The sequence below is a fragment of the Mastomys coucha genome, unplaced genomic scaffold (genome assembly GCF_008632895.1).
Source record: "Mastomys coucha isolate ucsf_1 unplaced genomic scaffold, UCSF_Mcou_1 pScaffold12, whole genome shotgun sequence".
NCBI lineage: Eukaryota > Metazoa > Chordata > Mammalia > Rodentia > Muridae > Mastomys > Mastomys coucha.
In genome coordinates this window covers 1,010,282-1,030,364 of record NW_022196894.1, presented here as the reverse complement: position 1 = coordinate 1,030,364, position 20,083 = coordinate 1,010,282, and the positions used below count along the sequence as shown (strand labels likewise).

The 20,083-nt window shown below is 50.5% G+C and overlaps 2 protein-coding genes across 5 annotated transcripts in view; one reads left to right on the top strand and one right to left on the bottom strand.

Moving 5' to 3' along the window:
* Positions 1 to 12,294, top strand: part of LOC116084253 (mitochondrial import inner membrane translocase subunit TIM16) — a 64,587-nt gene extending 52,293 nt beyond the window's left edge. Inside the window, exons 24-31 of one of the 4 annotated variants that reach the window (XM_031361107.1) lie at positions 1 to 111; positions 334 to 469; positions 876 to 967; positions 1,436 to 1,522; positions 10,739 to 10,823; positions 11,470 to 11,606; positions 11,912 to 11,977; positions 12,134 to 12,294. The exon at positions 1 to 111 is cut by the window's left edge and continues 15 nt beyond it. In XM_031361107.1, the coding sequence (XP_031216967.1) occupies positions 1 to 111; positions 334 to 469; positions 876 to 967; positions 1,436 to 1,522; positions 10,739 to 10,823; positions 11,470 to 11,606; positions 11,912 to 11,977; positions 12,134 to 12,220 (801 nt within the window). In that variant the 3' untranslated portion in view covers positions 12,221 to 12,294. Of the gene's footprint in view, positions 112 to 333; positions 470 to 875; positions 968 to 1,435; positions 1,523 to 1,639; positions 2,226 to 4,660; positions 4,794 to 4,956; positions 5,042 to 10,738; positions 10,824 to 11,469; positions 11,607 to 11,911; positions 11,978 to 12,133 lie in introns of those variants that run through there. The other 3 variants (XM_031361090.1, XM_031361092.1, XM_031361099.1) reach the window with 3 other exon arrangements.
* A 493-nt stretch (positions 12,295 to 12,787) lies between these two features.
* The window catches only part of Glis2 (GLIS family zinc finger 2), a 19,972-nt gene continuing 12,676 nt past the window's right edge, over positions 12,788 to 20,083 (bottom strand). The window contains exons 2-7 of the mRNA XM_031361132.1: positions 19,174 to 19,394; positions 17,623 to 17,795; positions 16,824 to 17,000; positions 16,612 to 16,745; positions 16,412 to 16,530; positions 12,788 to 15,387 (exon numbers count right to left, since the gene is read on the bottom strand). Coding sequence (XP_031216992.1) covers positions 14,600 to 15,387; positions 16,412 to 16,530; positions 16,612 to 16,745; positions 16,824 to 17,000; positions 17,623 to 17,795; positions 19,174 to 19,345 — 1,563 coding nt within the window. The 5' untranslated portion in view covers positions 19,346 to 19,394 and the 3' untranslated portion in view covers positions 12,788 to 14,599. The remainder of the gene's footprint in view (positions 15,388 to 16,411; positions 16,531 to 16,611; positions 16,746 to 16,823; positions 17,001 to 17,622; positions 17,796 to 19,173; positions 19,395 to 20,083) is intronic.

Genomic DNA, 20,083 nt, shown 5'->3' with positions numbered 1-20,083 from the left:
GTCCTTCTGCCCAAGACTGAGTGTGACATTCAGGATGTGGAGTTTGCTCGATGCCTGCGGCTTCGCCAGACCTCCTTGGAGCCTGTTGCTTTCCGGCTGCCCCGGGTCAGAGTGAGTTTGGGTCAAGGACTCAAGCTCCTCTTTTGGTGGCTGGCCAGAGACTAAGGAACTTAAGTTCTTACCTGTTCTTGCATCCAAACATCCCAGCTGTCTACTTTTGGGGGAACATCTGCAAAGCATGTGAATGCCAGTGCGGGTGGGGCCAGGTCTCAGGGCCTTACGTGTCTTGGGCCACTGCTCAGTGTCTCAGGAGAGATCCTTCATCCTCTGCAGAAAGAATTCTTCCAGGATGATGTGTTCCCGGACACGGCTGTGACCTGGGAGCCAATACTCAGTGCCAAAGCCTGGTTTGAGGGTGCTAATGGCCAGCCCCGGCTACTGAGTTTGCAGCCCCCTGGGATGACCCCAGGTAGAGTAAGGAATAAAACGGGGAGACAGCAGGGGAAGAGATCTGGACAGGGGTGGAAGGAGGAACAGAGGCCCAAGTACAGTCCTTCATTCCTGCTGCCACAGACCTCTGGCTCTCCTGAGGATGCTGGACATGTCTCCAGACTCAGTCTCTGAACCCCTAGAGAGCAAATTCTGTGGCTTGTGTTTTACCCTTGCATTCATGCATGTGTATATACACATGCATGTGTTGGATACTTAACGCATACAGTATCCTTACATATACATAGCCTGGTGCTATGGGCAGACCTAGTGAACAGGGGCTTTAATAACTTGTTGATGCCACTTCTTTGATCTGTACCAGCAAATCCCCTGAGGGTTGACTGTAAACAGGGCCTTCTTTGATGCCTGTCCTTGCTTCACCCCAGTGAGCCAAGCCCCCCGTGAGGCCCCTGCCCGAAGAGCCCCGTCCTCATCACAGTACCTGGAAGAGAAGTCTGACCAACAAAAGAAAGAAGAGGTGAGCCCCGGGAGAAGGATGCTGTGCAGCCCAGGCAGGCAGTGTCCTCCATGTGCCAACCCAGATGGCAGGAAGAGCCACATGTCACCCTTGTCACCACACCAGACTCTGGGTAGGGGTCAGACCCAGGGGTGCTTTGCTGCCCCGAGGCCACAGGAAAACAGGGAGGGCAGCAAGAGGCACACATCCTAGCCAGCCCTTACCCAACCACATTAAAGGTCGGAGACCTAAGCCCACGGTGAGGCTGGTGTACATCTGAGCCTCTGAGGTCATGCACAAGAGATGGCAGCTTCTTGTGTCAGGTACCACACATTACAGTCTCTTGTCTCTGACCCCTTCTTACTGTGTTTTACAATGAAAACCCATCAACTTAGCCAGGGTTCTAATTGAAAGGGCACTTTTTAGCATGGTTTTACATTTTTGAGGTCATTAGTCATTTCTCTGTGCCTGTCCTGTCCTCTTTCACAGCTGCTGAGTGCCATGGTAGCAAAGCTGGGGAACCGAGAAGACCCGCTGCCCCAGGACTCCTTTGAAGGGGTGGATGAAGATGAGTGGGTGAGTGGCACTTGGCCCAGCTTCCTCAGCCAGAAGCACTGGCCTCCTGGATAGACTGTGCTGCATACCTTCACTTCTCGGGCCCTCTAACTCCTGCTTCCTGCTTTCTCACCCCAGGACTAGCCTGCATGAGAGGCACACCTAGTCACAGCTGCCACTGCCACCTCTTGGAACCACCTGCAGCCCCTCCACACCTTAGATCTCTGCAAACTGGACAATGCTGTGCTGGCCCTGGCACGCACATCCAGCCCAGAAGCCCTGGGTTTCACACCAGCTTCAGGCACTTCCACAGCTGCTGGGCCTCGATGCAGCTCCAGAGACTGTCTGCTCCTCTGCCTTCTGGAGCCAGCTGTGTATGTTTAGCTGCCTGTTAGCATGTGACATCAGTGGGTGGGAGGTAGGTGTCAGTAGCATGTCTCTGGGCCAACTCGGGATGCCCTGTGTCTCCCAGTCTTTCTGTTGGTTTCCTCTAACATCTTCAGTTACTACAAGCCAAGCTATCTTGCCTACTGCACCAGCCACAGTCAAGGACACTGGGGGCTGGTCCCCTACCAGGCTGTTGGGAGCAGCTTTCTCCTCAGGGGCCGAGGACTGTTTGCCAGGAGAAAGGGTCTCATGGAGCCAACAGCCTCAGTGGTGTGGACCCCATAACAAACAGCCTACATGCTCTGGATGCTTCCAGCAATTAAACTTTTCTAAGCCAGCTGCCTCTTGTGCTGCTCCGCTCCCTGGGAATCTAGAAAGGACACAGGAATATGAATGAATGAGCAAGCTTTGGTTCTGCTCCTGTTTGTACTGGTTTCATTTTGCTACATGTACCTTGTAATATACAGGAAAGATGGTGCTTCCACGGACTACAGCTTTGTTATACTAGGGAACCGGACAGTGCATAGGAAAGCAGAATAAGGGGAAACTGAAAAGGAGCTCACTGAGGCTTAGGGGCAAGCAGGGTCAGGGCCCGAGGAGGAGATTCTTCCATTCTTTGAAAATGAAAACTAAACCGGGTGGTGGTGGCGCACACCTTTAATCCCAGCACTTGGGAGGCAGAGGCAGGTGGATTTCAGAGTTCAAGGCTAGCCTGGTCTACAGAGTGAGTTCCAGGACATCCAGGGCTATACAGAGAAACCCTGTCTTGGAAAAAAAAATTAGAAAATGAAAACTAAGATCTGAAGGAGCCAATGGCAAGCAAATGGAAGATCAGCAATGCAGCCAGGGAAGGGGAATTTGGAGAGCTAGAGGGAAAGGAAGGTAGGTTGGGCAGTGGTCTAGGTCAGAGATTCTCAATCTGTGGGTCATGAACCCTTTTGGGGGTTAAGTGACCCTTTCACAGGTTGCCTAAGGCCATGGGAAAACACAGATATTTACATTACAGTCCATAATAGTCACCACAAAAATAATTTTATAGTTGGGGGTTACTACAACATGAGGAACTATATTAAAGGATTGAAGCATTTAGGAGAGTTGAGAACCACTGGTCTAGAGGAATCTGATTTAAGGCCATTCACCAAACATACATGAGTATCCATTGCATGCCAGGCAGCCTTTCAGGTGCTTGATAGCTAAGAGTAAAGGCATAAACGTCCTGCCCACTCTGAGCTCCTGCTCTAGTAGGAAGGCATAGAAATGAGTAATAAAGGTTAAAAAAAAAAGGAATTATATCATAGAGCACTGGTTCTCAACCTTCCTAATGCTGCAGCCCCTTAATACAGTTCCTCATGTTGTGGTGACCCCCAATCATAAAATTACTTTCATTGCTACTTCATAGCTGTAATTTTGGTACTATTATGAATCACACTGTAAATATCTCTGGAGATTGAAACTTGCCAAAGGAGTCAAGATACACAGGTTGAGAACTTAAGAGGGAAAAAAATGAAGCATGAAAGATAATGGAGTTACAAGGCCACGTGTTGTTCTGATTCTGATTCTATAAAATGGCCAGGAGAAACCCATAGACACAGAATACAAATGAGGAGATTTCATTTCAAAGTAGGGACCTGACTGTTGGGCAAGAACTGGTCTCATCTGGATAGTGGTCATGGAGGAACTGAACTGTACGCTCCAAGAGGTGTAACTGTTTGGTGTGTGAATTATGGATGTCTTGATGGAACTGTCACCAACACACAGACACACAGACCAGAGATGGTCTTGTGAGGATTTGAAGAGAAGCCTTTGCAAACCAAGCGAAGAAGCTCGAATAGAGACTAAACCTGGCATAAAGATTCCAGAACCAACTGGGCAGTGGTGGCGCAGGCCTTTAATCCCAGCACTCAGAAGGCAGAGGCAGACAGAATGCTGTGAATTCAAGGCCAATCTGGTCTACAGAGTGAGGTCCAGGACAGCCAGGGTTACACAGAGAAACCCTGTCTCAAAAGACAAACAAAAATCAGAAAGAAAAAAAAAAGCATCTGTTGTTTAAAGATTTATTTATTTTATGTATATGAGTACACTGTAGCTGTACAGATAGTTGTGAGCCTTCATCTGGTTGTTGGGAATTGACTTTTAGGACCTCTGCTTGCTCCAGTAGACCCCACTCACTCAGGCCCAAAGATTTATTTATTATTATAAATAAGTACTACTGTAGCTGTCTTCAGACACACCAGAAGAGGGCGTCAGATCTCATTACGGTGGTTTTGAGCCACCGTGTGGTGGCTGGGAATTGAACTCAGGACCTTTGGAAGAGCACTCATTTCTCTTATGGGTAGGCTGGGCCATCTCACCAGCCCCGCATCTGTTGTTTAAAGGACACTTTAGCCTCTCGAAATCAGGACAGCATGCTGGGCATATCAATGTAGTAGGGGTACTACACTCGTTGGTGGGCCTCACTGAGAAGATGGCATTAGATTACAGAATTGACTGGACCTGGGCAGAAATGAGAGCTTCACGAGAAGGGAGGACTGCGGAATAAATCCTATTTGAAATACCTAGTTTTCTTAAATACTCTAGAAATTTTGACCTATTATACTCTGGTTTATTTCATATGATGGCTTCTTCCTAAATGTTTTGGGAAAAAGAAGGAAAAAAACAACTCGGAGTACCAGTCCCGAGGCCACCCAATGGCGCCAAGTCTGGCGCAGCCCAGCGGTCCTAGAATCCCGAGGCAGGCTCCGCCCACACACGTGGTGTCGCGAGAGTCACGCCCCTGAAAATGCGTCACGCCCTTGCGCACGCGCTCTCAGCTCTCTCTTGACCTCTGACCCACCAGCAGCCCTTGAGCTGGTCCCACTGGGTCGGGAAGTGGCACCCGACCCCCTAAAGTGGAGCGGCCGCCATGGTGAGGCCTGGAATGGGGTGTTGGGGAAGGGAGATCTAGTCGGAGTTCGCCAGCGGGCTTTGGTTCTGATGCCGCGAGTCCTCCGCGGACCCCGCAGGAAGCAGGGTCTGTAGCGTAGCGTGGCGCCGGCTCGGTCGCTGGTGCCGCGGCAGTGACAACTGTAGACCCGGGAAACGAGGCTCGGTTGACGGAAAGCTCCGGGCCAAGTCCGGCCTGTGCGTTCCCGGCCTCGGCGTGCGCGATCCATGGTGGGCAGTGGGGGGAGACGATTGTAGAGTGGCAGGATTCGGCGACATCCGTGGTGTCGCTTGGCTTTTAACCGCGTTTGACAGTTGGCTCGTCCAAGGAAGTGGTAAACCTGAGACTTGAGCTAGAATTGAAACCAGGAAGACTGGGCGTTTGTGGCACCATTGGCACCTGGAAGTTGCCCGCAGGTTCTTGAGGTTTGCCCCTAAGTGATTGGAAGGCGGTTGGTTAGGGAAGCTTGTTATTTATCTGTTTGTCTGAGACTCCGTATCGCTTCGTCTATAGATAGCGTGGCTCGCCTGGAACGCTGTATGTGCTCAGGCTGGCTTTAAACTCACTGGGGCAGGAAGATCAGGAATTTGTGAGTTCCAGGGCAGCTTGTGCACTTTAGTACATAGGGCTGAGGGTATAGCTCAGTGTCACAATGCTTGCCCACCACGGGTAAGGCCTTACATTCAATCCCCGTTACTACCTCCAAAAGAGGAAAAGAAAGTACTGCTGGAAGGTGTAAGGACCAGGAGCCTAGGAGATTTTTATCTGGCGTCAGATTATGTCGAATTATGCCAAGTCCTTATGAACGTTACAGGTTTTGGTTTGGGGCTTTGTAACTCCGGCTGGTCTCAAACCCCCCTGCCTCTGCTTCCCAAGTGCACCATTACCACCAAGCCTTGGCAGTGTTGAGTCTTTGACCGTGTCTAGATAGGAGGGAGGACATTCATAGTGAAGGAGGTCAGGGCAGTGAGTCAGAGGTGGGAGATATCAGTGCCAAGCTGAAGACGAACTGAATTTGTAGGCAGCAGTGGAGCACTGTGTAAGAACTGGGCACTGCCACCTTTCCTTTAGCATTGGAGGCATACAGAAACCCTGCCTGGGGAGTGAAGTGTATGAGACTGTAGCTTTGGCCAAACAGAGCTAAGGGTGACTTGATTAAAGTGTTGGTTCATGGACAGTCATGCTCTTTCAGATATGTGCTGTTCATACCAGTAGGGACCCAGAAACACTGTCATAAATGCCATTGCAGGCTGACCTTCCTCCTGTCTAGCTGTAACACCAGTAACTATTTGTAGGGCCTGCCACTGTGCACTGGTACACAGACCTGAAAGCTGGGACCCTCCTAATGCACTTCCATGACTTAAACATCAGTTTTGGGATCCCTGCTCACCACCCTTGTTGTCATATTGCTTCCCAGTTGGGAAAGTAGTGTGTTGTTCTGTACTATCACCTTGCCACTGGGGTATTAGAAGAATGCTTGGGGTAAACTCAGGGGTAAAACTTCTGCTTTACACTGGACAGTGGGGCACCCAGTTCTTGGGACATCAACACACTGCTCAGGGGAGGTGAAATGCAATCTAAGATAAGGGGCCCAGCCCGTGTTTCTCTGGGTGATAAACAGCGGGGGCTAGGATGGTGGCTGTGGCTCTCAAACTCCAGTGCACCCAGACACCACTGGGAACCTCAGAGTTGAGAACAGGGCCTGCGGTGAGCCCTGGGGTGTGGGGAATCCAGCTTAGTTCAGGGTAGTGCCAGGAGTGCTGACGGAGCTTCTGCAGGAGACTGAGGCCCTAGGCACTGCTCAGCCCGCCCCGCCCCCAATGGAGGTCCTTGATGAAGGTGACAGTTCTCGCTTGTCCACACTGCTCTGTTCATGGTGGGTTGTAGTTGCATACAACTTCCTCAGGGTGGACCAGAGTAAATACCTTTAACAGGAAGAGATTCCCAGGAAGGGTACCTAGGATTCCCACTTGGATACCTAGATACCTCGTTAGCAAGGGAACTGTTAATGCCATGCTATGTGGCCAGTTGTCCAGGTCCTCTTAGTGGGGTGTCATGGTCATGTGCTCCAGTGCAGGAATCTGATTGAAAGATAGTTTGAACTCCTGCCGAGTTTTATTAGGGCTCTCAACTTTGCTACTCAATACCTTACCAGTTCACCATCTGATGGCAGCGTCCTCTGCCCCACAGTAGTGTGTTGCTAATGGCAGGTTTCAGGTTACTGTGACTATGTTGCCTGCCCTCAGCTATTGCTTGGCCTGAAGTTACCCACCAGGTGAGCTGGCAGGCATGTCAGTGAGTTAGTTATTTGGAGGCCTTCTTAGAGGGGCCTTAGTTATGGCTGTTTGAATACCCTTGGAGTGGGTTGTTGCTGGTGGAGCTCTGCACCCCAGAAGTCTTCAGCTGTGAGTGAAGCATCAGGAGTGCCCCGCCAGCAGGGTCCAGGTGGGAGCAAAGCCAGCCATTGCGCTCTGACTCTCGGACCCTACTTACCTGGCAGTCCTCTTGTTTTTGTCTTTAGTGCCTCCCAGGGCCTTACACCTCTCCTGCAGGGAATATATTATTCTCCCCACTTTGCATTTTAAGATGTGGTTCAAAAAAGTTGAGTAATTTGTCCAAGGCTACAAAGCAAAGGAAGTTTTCCAGTGGATGTCAGCCTCTGTTCTGGCTCCTTCCCCTTGCTGCTGGCTTCATAGCTCCTAGAAGACTGAATTGTGTAGATTTTACCTCTGAGACACCAGAGGGCCTGACTGGAAGAAACTGTGTTTTTGTTCTTTCCTTCTTTTTTTATTTCTTTTCTTTTCTTTCTTTCTTTTTTTTTTAACAAACAGGGTCTCCTTATATAACCCTTGCTAGCCTGGAATTTACTGTGTATACCAAGGTGACTTTGAACTTGGGCCTGTCCTCCTACCTCTGCCTCCTGAGTACTGGGATTAAGGTATGAACCACCAGGCTAACTGCCTGACCACTGACAAACTTTTATTAAAAACAGAAAAATAATACATGAAGACCAATACTTGCTGGCTACCTGCTGTGTCAGTTAGGCTCTATGCCAAACTTCAGTCTCTGACAGCCACTTGTGCTGTCAGGAAACTGAGGCACATAGGGGTTGAGAATTTGACCAGGATGGGAAGCTGAGATGGGTTTAGGAGATAATCCCAAAGATGGCCTGTATAAACATTGTAGCAGTCTGCCAACCTCCAGAGAACATCTCTGCGGAAACATGGGTAAATTTGTCTGTCTGCAAATCCCAGGTGGCTGGTGAACCTTTGCAGTCATTTTTGCCTTCCCTAATAGCTTCTAGGCCTTTGGCTTGAAATGTTTGAGGCTGGGGTGGGGGTTCTGCAGTTTCAGCCTGTTTTGTTGTTTTTGTTTCTCTGCATAGAGACCTTTCTGAGTTTTTATGTAGCTCTGATCATCCTGGAACTTGCTATGTAGCCCAGGGGGTGTCCTTGGACTGAGAGATCCGCCTGCGCCTGCCTGTGCCGCCTCAGTGCTGGGATTAAGGTGTTCACCATCAGGCTGGCCAGCCTCAGCTCTTAGCATCCGTTATCTAGCAGTAGTCCTGGATCTTATCAGGAAAGCACATTGTTGCTTCGGGAGGCCATGGTATGGATGTGTGGCTACAAAAAAGCAGACTTTCTGTGTGATGTGAGATCTCCTGGGGGTTTGTAAGTCAAGGGAGCCCTCTAGAGCCAGTCAGAAACTGAATTCTAGCTCAAAGCTTCTTGTCCTACTTGGCAGTGGCTCTAAGTGAGCAAGACACAAATCAGGTGAGATTGCCAATCAGCAAGCACCTTGTTACTCCTGTTCCGTGCCACAGCTGGCTAACCCCACGCCTGTCTTTGGTCACAGAACAGTCTTCTCTGGGCCATGCTTTCTCGTATGGAAGGTAGGGCTTATGAAATTCCAACCTACTGTGAGGTTTCCCTAATGACCCATAATTATATCTTCTTGCTAATGAAAGGACCGGGCCTCGAAGCCAGAAAGGGAAATTCTGGAGTCTTAAGTTCCTGATGCAAGGCCATCTTGTTATCCTTTTGGAGTAAGGTGCTATGAGTAATAGGGCTTCAACTATCCCACTCCTCTTTCGAGTTTCAGTAAACCTCTTGAGTTCTTGGGATTAAATGGTACAGCACTAGAATATGTTTGACACAGTACCTGGTACACAGGCTCAGTCAATACTTGTTGACTGAGAAAATTAGCCACAGGGAAGTACTAGGGAGAAAGGTCCAATCTTTCAGCTGTGCCGTATGAACACTGCTAGTGCAGTGAGCTTTTAAGAGTCCTCGGCTTGCCCCTTTATATTACTTCACAGACATGGCATCCAGTTGTGTTTTTTTTTAATCCATGTGTAACTTTTTAAAAAGATTATCTTATGTATGTGAGTGCACTACAGGCTATCTTCAGACACACCAGAAGAGGGCATTGGATCCCATTACAGATGGTCGTGAGCCACCATGGGGTTGCTGAAAATTGAACACAGAACCTCTGGAAGAACAGTCGGTGTTCTCAACTGCTGAGCCATCTCTCTAGTCCCCCCATGGGATCCAGTTTTATGAATGCTATCTACAAATCACTTGTTTCATAGTAAAATCTTAATGGTTCTCCATTAATCCATCCTCCCTTCTGTGGTTTTCCAGCCTAGGATGTTCCCAGGGTGTCTGATCCTAGGCCTACCTGCTTCACTTGTGGCTCACTGCCATGGCTCCACGTGCACCTTAGGACCCAGCCTAGGAGAAATGCTATCTTTCCCCAGAACCTCCACCCCATTCCTGATTATTCATTCCCTCAGCAACCTCCACTGGCTCTTAGACTTCCTAGGGCCTTCATGTGACTTTGATTTGTATAGTATTGGGATCTGGGTAGCCTTGCCTTGTGGGAGTTGATTTTTCTGGACAGTAGGTATACAGCTTGCTCTGAGAGCAGGAATTGAGTCCCATGCGTCTTTGTCCAAAGTGAACAGACTGAATAGACCTATGAACCCAGTAGCTTAGCAAATTAGTGTTCTTCCAGTTGCTGGGTTCCTACCTTACTATATCTGAATTCCCTTGTAAGTTCTTCTCTCTTAAACATGGTGTTCTACGTAGACCCTTAGCTCTCCTCACCCCTTCGTATAGGTGGGCGTACATGTACACACACGCACACGCACGCACGCACGCACGCACGCACGCACGCACAGTGCTGTTAGGTGACCTATCACTCTCCACCTTTTTTCTTTGAGACAGGGTCTGTCTGTCTGTGGATTTGAACACTTGTTTTTGGCTAGGTAGTATTCAGGAAGCCCCAGTAGTCCTCTTGCTTCCACCCTACTCAATGTTTGGATAACAGGGATAACAGGGACACACAGGGCAAGACCATGCCTGGCTTAGTACAGATCCTGGGATCTGAACTCAGGTCTTTATGGTTGCATAAGCAAGCACTTTTAACTGCTGAACCATCTTCTTGGCCCCTGTTTGACAAGGTTTTCCTATGAAATCCAGGTTCACGATCACTCTGCCTCAGCCTCCCTGACACTAGGATTATAGGCACGCAGCACCACACACAGACCTTTAGTAACTTTTTTTGTTGTTGTATTCATGGACAGATTTCAAGTCGTAGGCCTTAGGAGTATTGGGATGGATCTGTTTTCCCTGGTAATATAAAAGCTGGGCCAGACCATTTCAAAAGTACAGAAGAGCCATCAGTGGCCTTGGACTAAACTGGTGGTAGTCTGGACTGTTCTGTATGTTGGTTCTAGGAAAAAGTTTCTTTCCAAAAATAGTGTCTTCATCCCATACAGCCTTTTCCTGAAGGCGAAGGGAGCCGGTCTTGCCTCTGGGAAGGCCAGTGTGAGTATCTGGTGCCGCCAGAGAAAGGAAGCTTAGAAGAGGTAGTCCAGCCTCCCTGCTCACTAGCCATCTACAAGCTGCCTCTTTTGCCCACAGGCCAAGTACCTGGCCCAGATCATTGTGATGGGTGTGCAGGTGGTGGGCAGAGCCTTTGCCAGGGCCCTGAGGCAGGAGTTTGCAGGTAAGCCTCTACTTCCCTGTATGCTTGGGAATCCTCATCCTGTTTAGATTTCTCATGTGTTGTGTCTGTTGTGAATGAAGGGATCTCTTCTGGCTAGAATTCTGTGGCCTGGGTGGCCTGAAGTACTTTCCCATGGTAGGAGGCAGTGCCAGACTTTGAGAGATTCCTATGTACGGGAAAAGTTAGTTTCCACTTAGGCCTGACTAGAGTGTCCAAGATGAACAGCCTTTTGGTAAATAAAGTAAGAGTTATATCTGGCTGCCTTCAAGAAAAATCGAGTAATCCCAATGCAGACAAATTTTATTCTGTCACCAGGGTCAGTCTACTGTGACAGGTAGTCTCGGTGTTAGCTAGGCCATCGTGGAGGCTCTTCACATCAGCTATTGCTCCTCCCCTACCCGTGGCTTCACTCTAGTCCCCAAAGCAGCTTAAAGCTCCACATTTGCTAGGCCTCTGGGACAAGGAGTGAGGGAAGGAAGAGGAGCAAATGATCTTAGGGGAGCAAAAGCATAGTTTAGACTTATCCTATCATTCAGTATGGAATGCTTGCCACTCCTGAACCAATTGTTTCTTTCATGTCACTTAGAAGGCTTGGGGGAAGCTCTGGGCCACCAAGAGGGCTAAGCAGTCACCCATGTGTCTACAGCAAGCCAGGCAGCCGCTGATGCTCGAGGCCGTGCTGGACACCAGTCTGCAGCTGCATCCAATCTCTCTGGCCTCAGCCTCCAGGAAGCCCGACAGATTCTCAACATCACCAAGCTGAGCCCTGAGGAGGTCCAGAAGGTGAGACCCCCTGTCTGTGATGGGGTGGTGGTTCACAGGCAGGCAGAAGAGGGCAAGTGTGGAAGTGCTGACCACAGCCACTGGGAGCTTGAAAAGCCCCAGGCAGAACAACTTAAGAAACAGGCAGCTAGCTGTAGCACCTGAGCCATCCCCACATGGTTACCTGTCCCTCTCGGATCCTTGTGGTCACAGCAGCAGCTTCCTGCATGACGTGGGTCAGAGGTTAGACCCTTTAATGTGTCTTGTCATCTGCCTTCCTAATGTCTCGCTCAGAGACTAACATACACCGTCTCATCTCCCTACAGAATTATGAACATCTATTTAAGGTGAATGATAAGTCCGTGGGTGGCTCTTTCTACCTGCAGTCAAAGGTGAGGAAGGATGCCACATATTCTCCTCCTGCCCTGGGTTCTATTAAAGCTGCTTTAATCATGTATGTCCACTGTCCTCTGGGGTGCAGGGGGAAGGTCCTACATTCAGGCAAAGAGCAGAGACTGTCAGAACTTGATCTCTCTCCTCCTCTTTAGGTTGTCCGTGCAAAGGAACGCCTAGATGAAGAACTCCGAATACAAGCCCAGGAAGACAGAGAGAAAGGGCAGACACCCAAAACGTGACTGCTGGCCTCCACACCCCACCATTGCCTCATAACTTATAGCCTAGTAATAAACGTCTTTCCCATATTCCTCTACTGCATATGTTCTGTTTGAGGTTTGCTCACTCGCTGCCTGCTTTGGCTGTGATGGAGTCAGGAGGTGGCAGCCATTGACAGCCTTGTGGGTGGAATGTTAGTGAACAGCCACATACCCACTTGTTCCCACCTATATTTCCACAGTCCTGAGGAAACCAAAGGGTCTGCCCCTGCCTGCCCTAGGGATAAAGAACTAGCTCCAGAATTTCCAGCTAGGATTGGATATTGCTCAGCAGATGGGTCAGACTGCTTGTGTGTAGCTGGAAAGCAGTTTTGGACCAAGGTGTCGATCGGCAGGCAAGGTCAGACCAAGGCTTGAACCTTGTGATGGGTACTTCAGAATAACTTGTATCCACTTGTCCCTTACTACCTACCCCTCTAGTCCCAGAGGGGAGGCCTTCTGATCACAGCTTCACAGTGAAGGTAGCTCCAGACTGGGAGGCCAACAAGCAGGCACGAACAGGTGTCCAGCTCCTGGCACACGTACTACTGGGCAGAAACCATCTTTGCAACTCACTTTATTGTTTCTGTATAAACTTCCTCTCACATGGAGGAATAGATTGTTATAGTCATTAGCTTATCTCTCTCTCTTTTTTTTTAAACTCTATGCTAACAGCAATGGAGCCAAAACGAGGAAAACCATAAGCTACAATAGAAAGGCACTTAGAACCTGTTAAAATACTGAATCCTGGAATGTGCAACGAACTGACAATAGGTATACCAGCCCTTCCAAGCCTGGTCTATCACTGAGTCACATGCCAAGCTAATGTCCAGTGCTCTGTCCCTCTGCTCTTGGGCTTGAGTCTCAAACCCAATCCCCCAGCTAGGGACTTAAGGCCTACAGCCCTAACAGAGCCAGGAGGTTGCTTGGATCCTAGGCAGACCCAAAGGTAGGAGACCAGCTCCTTAACTTGCTCACAGCCCCTTCACAGAGTAGAGCCAGCACAGCCGAGCCCCGTCAGGGCTGGGGTCTTAAGACTAGCAGTCAGGTGGGTCAGGGCAGTGTGACCCTTCTGAAATAGAAGGGCAGTCTGAGAAAAAGACTAGGCAGGGCTGCTCAGAGGAGCCACAGAGCCAAGGACCCCACTACCACCCCAGCAGCTCTTTTGTTCTAAAAATAGGGACATGAGGGGCAGCATAGTATGGGACCGTATACTACACTGTAGCATAGTACGGGACAGCAAGAGGCCCAAGGTGGGGCAGCCAGCCTTTTGGAGCTGTGGAGCACATAGTCCTCCAATGTCCTTGGCTTGTTGTACAAGCCCTGGGGTCACTGGCTTCAGAGCTCATGGGCAAGAGAGGCAGCACCAAGAAAAGGGTTCAACTGGAAAGTCAGGAAAGAACCCTGTCACAGGTCCAGGCCTTTCTCTAGCTAGCTTTTCCCCCCCGAGCAAAGAGTTGGTTCTCCCAATGCTGTGCTTGGCTGCCTAGCTTAACACCCAGGGGCTCCTTTCCAGTGAGTCTTCCTTCCCTGCATTCCATGACTTGGTAGCCCCCAAACCCATAGCTGCTTCCCGAGCCTGATAGCCCAGCCCACCTGGTATAGACTAATGCAAGCTTCTGCAGAATAACACTGCCCAGGCCAAGCCAAGCTGGACAAGGTCAGAATAGTGATGTTTTGAACCTGCTTGCACATTCCCAAGAAGGTCGAGTGGTCAGCTACCCCTCCTCTTTGGAAAGTGTTGCCAACCCTTTGGCAGTGCTAATTCTGGCAGGAAAGAGAGTTGCTGGCAGAGCGAGCAGGCTTCTCTGCTAAGCAAGCAGTGAAGCACCTTGTCATAGCAGCAAGCAGGGAAAGGCAGCCTGTGTCTGTCTGTCTGTCTTGCTCTCCCTCTAGAAGGCGGACCAGAGGGAAAGGGGTCTAGGGAACTCCCAAGCATGGCCTATCTATGATCACTGCGGGGGCTCCTAGTTGACAAGTAGGTAAGGCAGGGAGGAGTGGAAACCTGCCCAGCCAGGCTGGTCATGGAGAGGAATGCACCAGAGCAAGAGGCAGGACTGAGTCCCGGGAGGACAAGAGAGGAAGGCCTCACCCAGATGAGGGAAATGGAAGTGACTGAGGCCTTAGCACCCAGGAGAATGGCTCTTCTTGGACAGCAGGTCCAAGCCAGGTCCTCACTCTGGAGCCAGGAGGCCAGCACAGACCTTCTAGCACCATCCTTGCCACCCAGCTTGTCTGGGGCTGCAGCCTGGCACTGGGGCAGTAGGATATTATTGCTATTTCGCAGAAGAGTTTCTGTTCGTCAAGGGATGAGCCCACAGTAGGTGGCTGGACTGTCACAGCTGGTAGATAGGTTGCCCAGTTTCAGTTTACCACAGCTGGTTTGAGCAGCACAGACCCTGGTGGAATGACCACCCAGCCAGGAGTTAATGCCTCTGGACTGCTGGCTGCTGAGTTGCCAGTGGACAGGTCCAGTACAGTGCCTGGTAGCAAAGGGAGTCCATCAGGGCTTGGCCGGGAGCGGCTGCGCTCCGTCCTTTCCAGGGGGGTCTTGTGGTCTTCCAGGCCCAGGACCCTGGCAGGCACGGACCCACGACCCTTCTCCCCCTCAGCCTTGCTACCAGCAGAGCCACCCAGGAGAGAGACCACAGGCAGGCCTAGTCCGCCAGCTCCAAAGGGTGAGGGTAACAGTGGGTTCTTGGCCAGATTGAGGGGCAGAACAGAGCCCGGCAGCCCAGGGCCAACCCCACCGCCACCTCCTCCATTGCCACAGGCCAGAGCACTGAGGTCAAGGGGGCCGGGGGCCAGAGGTAAGGGCAGGCCAGGCAGACTGGGGCCTCCAAAAAGGGCAGCAGGGTTCGGGATGATGATCTGAGCCCCACTGACATAGGAGCCGCTGTCAGGGGTGGGCAGTGGTGGCTTAGGGGGTGGGCGCAGCTGCAGGAGCTCCTGCTGCTCATGGGACACAAAGTGGCCGTGGGCTTTGATGTGTTTGCGCAGTGAACTGGGGTCCGTGTAGCGCTTGTGACAGCCGGGCATCTTGCAGTAGTAGGGCTTGTCTACGTAGTGGGTACGGGTGTGCTTGAAGCGGTCACTCGAGTTGGAGTAACGCTTGTTGCAGCCCTCATAGGGGCAGACGTAGGGCTTCTCACCTGTAAGGGTGGGTTGCATTGAATGTTGGCAACTGCCAGATGTTTCCACCTATTCCCTTACCCAGGATTAAAGGCGTGCTCCACCATCGCCTGGCTCTTTTTCTGTTTTTGAGATGGGGTGTCATTGTGTGGGCCAAGATTGCCTTGAACTCCTGAGCTCAAGTGATCTTCCTGCTTCAAGTTCCCAATCATGCCGGGCGGTGGTGGCACACGTAATCCCAGCACTTGGGAGGCAGAGGCAGGTGGATTTGTGAGTTCAAGGCCAGCCTGGTCTACAGAATGAGTTCCAGGACAGCCAGGGCTACACAGAGAAACCCTGTCTCAAAAAAAATAAAAAGTTCCTAATCATTTAGGAGTACAGACATTCATCACCATCCCCAGGTTTGCTGGCATTTTTTTAAATGTGTGTGTGTGTACATATACATACATACATATATATGCATATTTATATATTGGGTTTTATAGAATACAGTTATAATTAATTTCACCTATTTCATTCTGCTATTTTAAATTCTGGGGTTTTTTCATGAGACATAGTCTCACTATAATATAATTCTGCCTGGCCTGGAACTTGCTATATAGACCAGGCAAGCCTTGAACTCATGGAGATCCTCCTCTCTCTGACTCCCAAATACTGAGATTAAAGCTGTATGCTTTAATCCATGTCCAGCTCTCCTCCTTTTAGTGAAGTAGTTAAGTAACTTAAGATGGTGTGTGTGGATCTGCGGGGCTCAGGGTACAGTGAGGAGGAGCAGACCAAGTCCGCCTTCCCTAAGGTGCTGTCCGATGATCATGCCCTTGTAAGCTGTGGCTCCCAGCAAGTGACATCAAGGTGATGTGAAAGCCATGCCTGTAATCCCAACACTTGGGGATGAAGTCCACGGTCATCATTGGCTACAGAGTTAGAAGCCAGCCTGGACTACATGAGACCCTCTCTCAAGCCAGGGAGCAGGGTGTGAACAATGAGACTTGTCCCTCTTTCCACTCTCTCCCTGTAGTTCCTGCCCCTCCACGGGAGACTCACCTGTGTGGGATCGGTTGTGGATCTTCAGGTTCTCCAGGCGGGAGAAGCTCTTGTTACAGGTGGGGCACCGGTGCGGCTTCTCATTGGTGTGAGTCCGGATGTGGATGAGCATCTTGTACCTGCTCCAGGAAGAGCCCAGGGCTTACTCAGCTCAGTGGGTGCCCAGCCCCTCCCTTCCTGCCCTCACCCTGCTCCCTCACCTGGCATTGAAGCCACGGCCATGGCGGGCACAGCCCTCCCAGTGACAGCAGTATCGAGCATCCTGTTCCGGCTTGACATGATGGTCATTGACATGGTCAACCAGGTCTTGGAGGAGCTCAAAGAGCTGGTTACACTGTGGGGCCAGGCGGGGTGCTGAGCCCAAGTAGGGGTACTGGCCCAGCCCCCACCACTTTTCCCAGTCCCCACTCACCTTGGCCCATCGACACACCAGCTGCTTGGCTAGGGGCAGCTCTGGTGAGAGGCACTTGTCCTTGGGGGGAGGAAGAAAGGAGGAAGCAGGTAGGTGCAGAGCCCCACCAGAACCCAGGGGCAAGAAGAACTGGAAGGAGCTGGGGACACCATCCAAATAGCGAAGTGGCTGGAAATCCTAAGGAGTAAGAATAGGGGCTGGTTAGTGTACCCCATTTACAGACCCAGACCCTCCCCCCATTTCTGCCCTCCTGTAGACAGTGTTAAATTCTACCAATATGTCACATGCCTTTATATCTAGCTCTTGAAAGGCAAAGGCAAGTAGATCTTAAGGCCAGCCTAGTCTACAGAATGAGTTCCAGGGCTAAGTAAAGAGACCTTGCCTCAAAAAAAAAAAAAAATCAGCCCAAAAGATGAACATGTGAGCTTGTTTGCAAACAAGTTGTCCTGGGTGTTTGGGTAAGGTGAGGTACTTCTGGAGTAAGGTGATCCTCTCATGTCTTTCTGACAAAGAGGAGCAAGGCCTGGACACAGACATACACAGGGGAAAGGGCCAGCTGGAGATGCAGGCAGAGACAAGGGCTGGGGTAACCATTCTGGGAATGAACGCTAAGGATTAGGGCTTCCTGAATCTACAACAGCAAGGAACAAATTTCCCCTGGAGTCTTCTAGGGAGTGAGGCTCTCTCACCATCTTTACTTGTTAGTTTGTAGAATTGAGCGAATTCCTTTCTCTTGTTTTAAACCACCTAATTTGGTGGTGCTTGTCAAGGAGCCCTCTCTGGACCTCCCCTTCCTTACCACAGCAGTAGGCAGTGGAGGCAGGTCTCCACTGCCCTGGCGCTCAGGGGACAGGGAGCTGCTGCCATTGGGGGAGTCCAGTCCAGATGGTGGTGATAAGCTGAGGTCCACCAAGGGGGCTGCAGAAAAGCGTCCATCTACCTTCTCAGGGAATTTGGGGTTCAGCAGGAAACCTGAAGAAGATCATGTTTCAGAGAAGCCAGCCAGCATCTTGGTGGACCAGGTCCCAGCACCTCTGGGTCTCTATCACCATCTCCAACTACTCTGGGACCCCAGACATCCAGTCACAGAGATGCCATCATCTTCTCTGACCTTCACCAAGAGAACTGGCTGGCACAAACAGGAACCTGACTTTATACCGTGGTGGTTGATACCTCTAATCACAGCACCCAAGAGGCCGAGGCGGAAGGCGTTCGTTGCCAGCCTACACTACACAAGATCATCTCAACAACAAAGAAGAAAATTATAAATACCCCATCTTACAGATGAGACCTACCTGGCACATGGGATAAACAGTAGAATTGGAACTGAAACACAAGACTACCTTATTCCCTATAATATTCTGCCTCCATGTTCCCTTCTATAAAATGAGAAAATTGGGATAACTTGTAGCTGCTTATATTCAAATGCTAATTTGGGTTCCCTGAAACTGTTTGCACGAGAGGGTCTGCACATAGCTTCTAGGAACCCATCCCCAATTAATTCTGATTGGTAAATAAAGATGCCAGCAGTCAATAGCTGGGGAGGAGAGAAAAGTGGGGTTTAAGTTTCCCTGGGCTTGGGGCCTTGAGGAAGGAGTGAGGAGCCACGCCTTTGGAGAGTGTGCAAGAGGGAGAAACCAGAGCCACCATGTAAAGGGGCCAAGAGAACTTGGCTCAGAGGCTGCTCAGTTGGGTCAAGAGCAGCCAAGATGGAACATAAACTAGTAAGTAGTAACTCGGAGTTCTGGGTGGGAGGAGGATGCTAACAGCATAGAGGGCAGGCCCTGCTACTGTGCTGAGTAAGGCAGGTTAAAACCTAAGGCCGTGTATGTGTGTGTGTGTGTGTGTGTGTGTGTGTGTGTGTGTGTTTCATCCAGGAACATAAATAGTGTAAGGTGGGAAGGAACCCCAACTATTCCTACTACGTGAGCTGACTATTCTACCTCAAGCACATGGTAAAACTGGTTCTCAGGTTCATTTGAAGGTTAAACAGATGAGGTGAATACCACCTAGGTGTGAGCTCAAAGCATCTTTAAGACATATTTGCCTGACACTCCTCAATCACCACCCAGCTGAACCACCCATACCTATAGCCTGAGTCCAGAGATACAGTCTTGGAACTTCAGCTGTTGCTTTGCCCACCCCCTCCCGCTTTCCAGATTCTTCCACAGGCTTTGTTCCACTGGAACTAGTTCTAAGTGGATGCTGTGTGAATTGGGCAGATCTCATCCACTTAAAGGATGAATGGACAGCATGGAGGTGGCGCTCTCAACTGGAACCTTTAAGCTCCATCCTGTTGGACACACCTTGGAGCAGTCTCATCTGAGGCCCCAGCTGACCGGTGAAGTACCTGGTGGTGGGGAGCCTGGAGAGCCAGGCGTAGGGCTATCATCCACCAGGCCCAGCTCCCTATGCAAAGCATGATGCCGGACCACACCCAGTGTCCTTTCTCTCTTCTCTCTTGCCGCTCGGAGCTTGGTGATGCTCAGCTTTAGGTCAAGCGGCTCGTCCAAGGAGTGCATGGTGGGAGGGAGTGTCAAAGATGGACCCAACTGGTCTTGAGGCAGGAACCTGGGGAAGGACAGGTCATGCAGTTACATTGTAACCTTAGGTTTCACTTTCGGTTATACCCATTGAAACTTCGGGGGCTGAGGAACAGAAAGGACAGCCTGAATGGCCTGGCTCACAGGTATCCTAGAGAGTCAAAGACTCCACTGCCACTCCCTATGAGGCTTCTGGGACAGGCCAAGTTTATGGTCTCCATTTAATCATGGGAAGGTTAGAGAGTGCCCCCAGTCACAGAACTCACAGTCTGGCAGAATGGCCAGACTTGAAGCTACACCTCCCAGGAACGAGCTGGCTAAGCCCCAGCTGTCACTTCTGATAGAATGGGAAATGATGCTTCGGAAGCCTGCCCGTCTGAATCTGGAGAACTAAAAAGCAGGCCAGGAGCAACAACAAACATCCTCCAAGATGCAGGTGGTACTCCTCGGTGACCAATTACGCACCCACTGTGCCAGAAATGCCTGCTCAGGGCAGGGAACTGTGCCATCTCCAAGGAAAGCAGCCTGAGGGCTGGTCCCAGGCAGGCTCTGCAAAACTTGGTCATGAGAGTGGGAGAACAACAAACAAGGACTGAACCTCCCAGGTGTGGAGAAAAGGCTGTTGACAAACACCAGGGGCTAGTGAGCTTTGGCTGCCACCAGGGGGCAGCTGGGGACTGCAGACAGTAGGTAGAAAAAACTAGTGGTAACATTCTT